Source organism: Protobothrops mucrosquamatus, unplaced genomic scaffold, assembly GCF_001527695.2.
Source record: "Protobothrops mucrosquamatus isolate PMUCROS unplaced genomic scaffold, P.Mucros_1.0 scaffold270, whole genome shotgun sequence".
In the NCBI taxonomy this organism is placed as follows: Eukaryota; Metazoa; Chordata; class Lepidosauria; order Squamata; family Viperidae; genus Protobothrops; species Protobothrops mucrosquamatus.
Genome location: NW_015386615.1, coordinates 722,582 through 723,842, shown reverse-complemented (window position 1 = coordinate 723,842; position 1,261 = coordinate 722,582). Strand labels below are relative to the sequence as shown.

The following is a 1,261-nucleotide window of genomic DNA, read 5'->3' as shown; positions in this document are numbered from 1 at the left end:
CATCCCTGATCTCCCTTCCTTCCGCCGCGCCCTTAAGACTTGGTTATTCCAGCTTGCAGGACTGGCCTAGGGTAATTTTTAGAGGGGTTTTAATTATATTTTAATTGGACAATGTTTAAATATTTCTTTTAATTAATTTTAAATTTGTAATTGTTATTTATGTATTTTAATTGATTGTCAGCCGCCCTGAGTCTGCGAGGAGAAGGGCGGGATATAAATCCAAATATAATAATAATAATAATGATTGATTTGGCTTGGGGAATCAGTTCCATAAGTAGCATAGCTGATGAGCCGATTTTGTCAAAAACAGTTATCACAAAAAAAAGAAAAGAAAAGTTTTGTATTAATTATAACCACAACATTAAATCTATTTATCTATTTTCATGGGATGTTTTTCTCATTCTTCTCTTTCTCTTGCAGGCCAGCAGTGAAAGTGGAAGCCATGAACGACGGAGATACCGATATCCATATTATCGAGCTCCAAATTATGGCTATCGCAATCCAAATCCAAGGGGTGCTCCCATAATGTATGCTAGACTGGGGCCAGTGGGAGCTCCAGGGGCCAGAGGACCAGCAGGGCCTGCCAGGCCTGTTGGGCCTGCAGGACGTGTAGGACCTGCTGGGCCTGACGGACCTGCCAGGCCTGCAGTGGCTGATTGGGCCTCAGGTCCTCCGGGTCCTCCAGGTCCTCCAGGTCCTGAAGGTCCTCCAGGTCCTCCAGGTCCTCCAGGAGGCCTAGGACCCCCAGGATACCCTGGTCCTCCAGGTCCTCCAGGTCCTCCAGGAGGCCTAGGAGGCCCAGGAATCTCTGGTCCTCCAGGTCCTCCAGGACCTCCAGGTTCAAAAGGTCCCCCAGGTCCCCCAGGCCCCCGAGGACCCCCAGGTCCCCCAGGACCCCCAGGACCCCCAGGACCCCCAGGACCAGACTGTTGACTGGTAAGTCCTTCTGAGATACTTTACCTTAGAAGGGAATATGCTGTGGCCTACACCATTACAAGATTATTTATCCTTTTAGCCTTCAGGGACAGGAAAGCTGGAATGGTTCTGGGAACTTGGTATGCATGGGATGACCTTTTTATTATTAATTGGTTGCTGTGAGCCATCTGGGGTCATTCTGTGAAAAATAGATAGCAATGTAAGTTCTGCCCTTTAGTCAGAGTATTGAAGCTTTGAGTGAAATCTCCTTGCTCCTCTATATCAAAGAGGAGAAATGGACAAAAAGAAATAAAACCTATGCAGAAGTTACTCCTTGAGTGAGAGT

The 1,261-nt window shown here is 47.0% G+C and overlaps 1 protein-coding gene across 1 annotated transcript in view; it reads left to right on the top strand.

Annotated features, from left to right (window-relative positions):
• Nucleotides 1-1,261, top strand: part of LOC107286306 (collagen alpha-2(I) chain) — a 32,624-nt gene that overhangs the window by 3,800 nt on the left and 27,563 nt on the right. Inside the window, exon 3 of the mRNA XM_015814657.1 lies at nucleotides 421-928. Coding sequence (XP_015670143.1) covers nucleotides 421-928 — 508 coding nt within the window. The remainder of the gene's footprint in view (nucleotides 1-420; nucleotides 929-1,261) is intronic.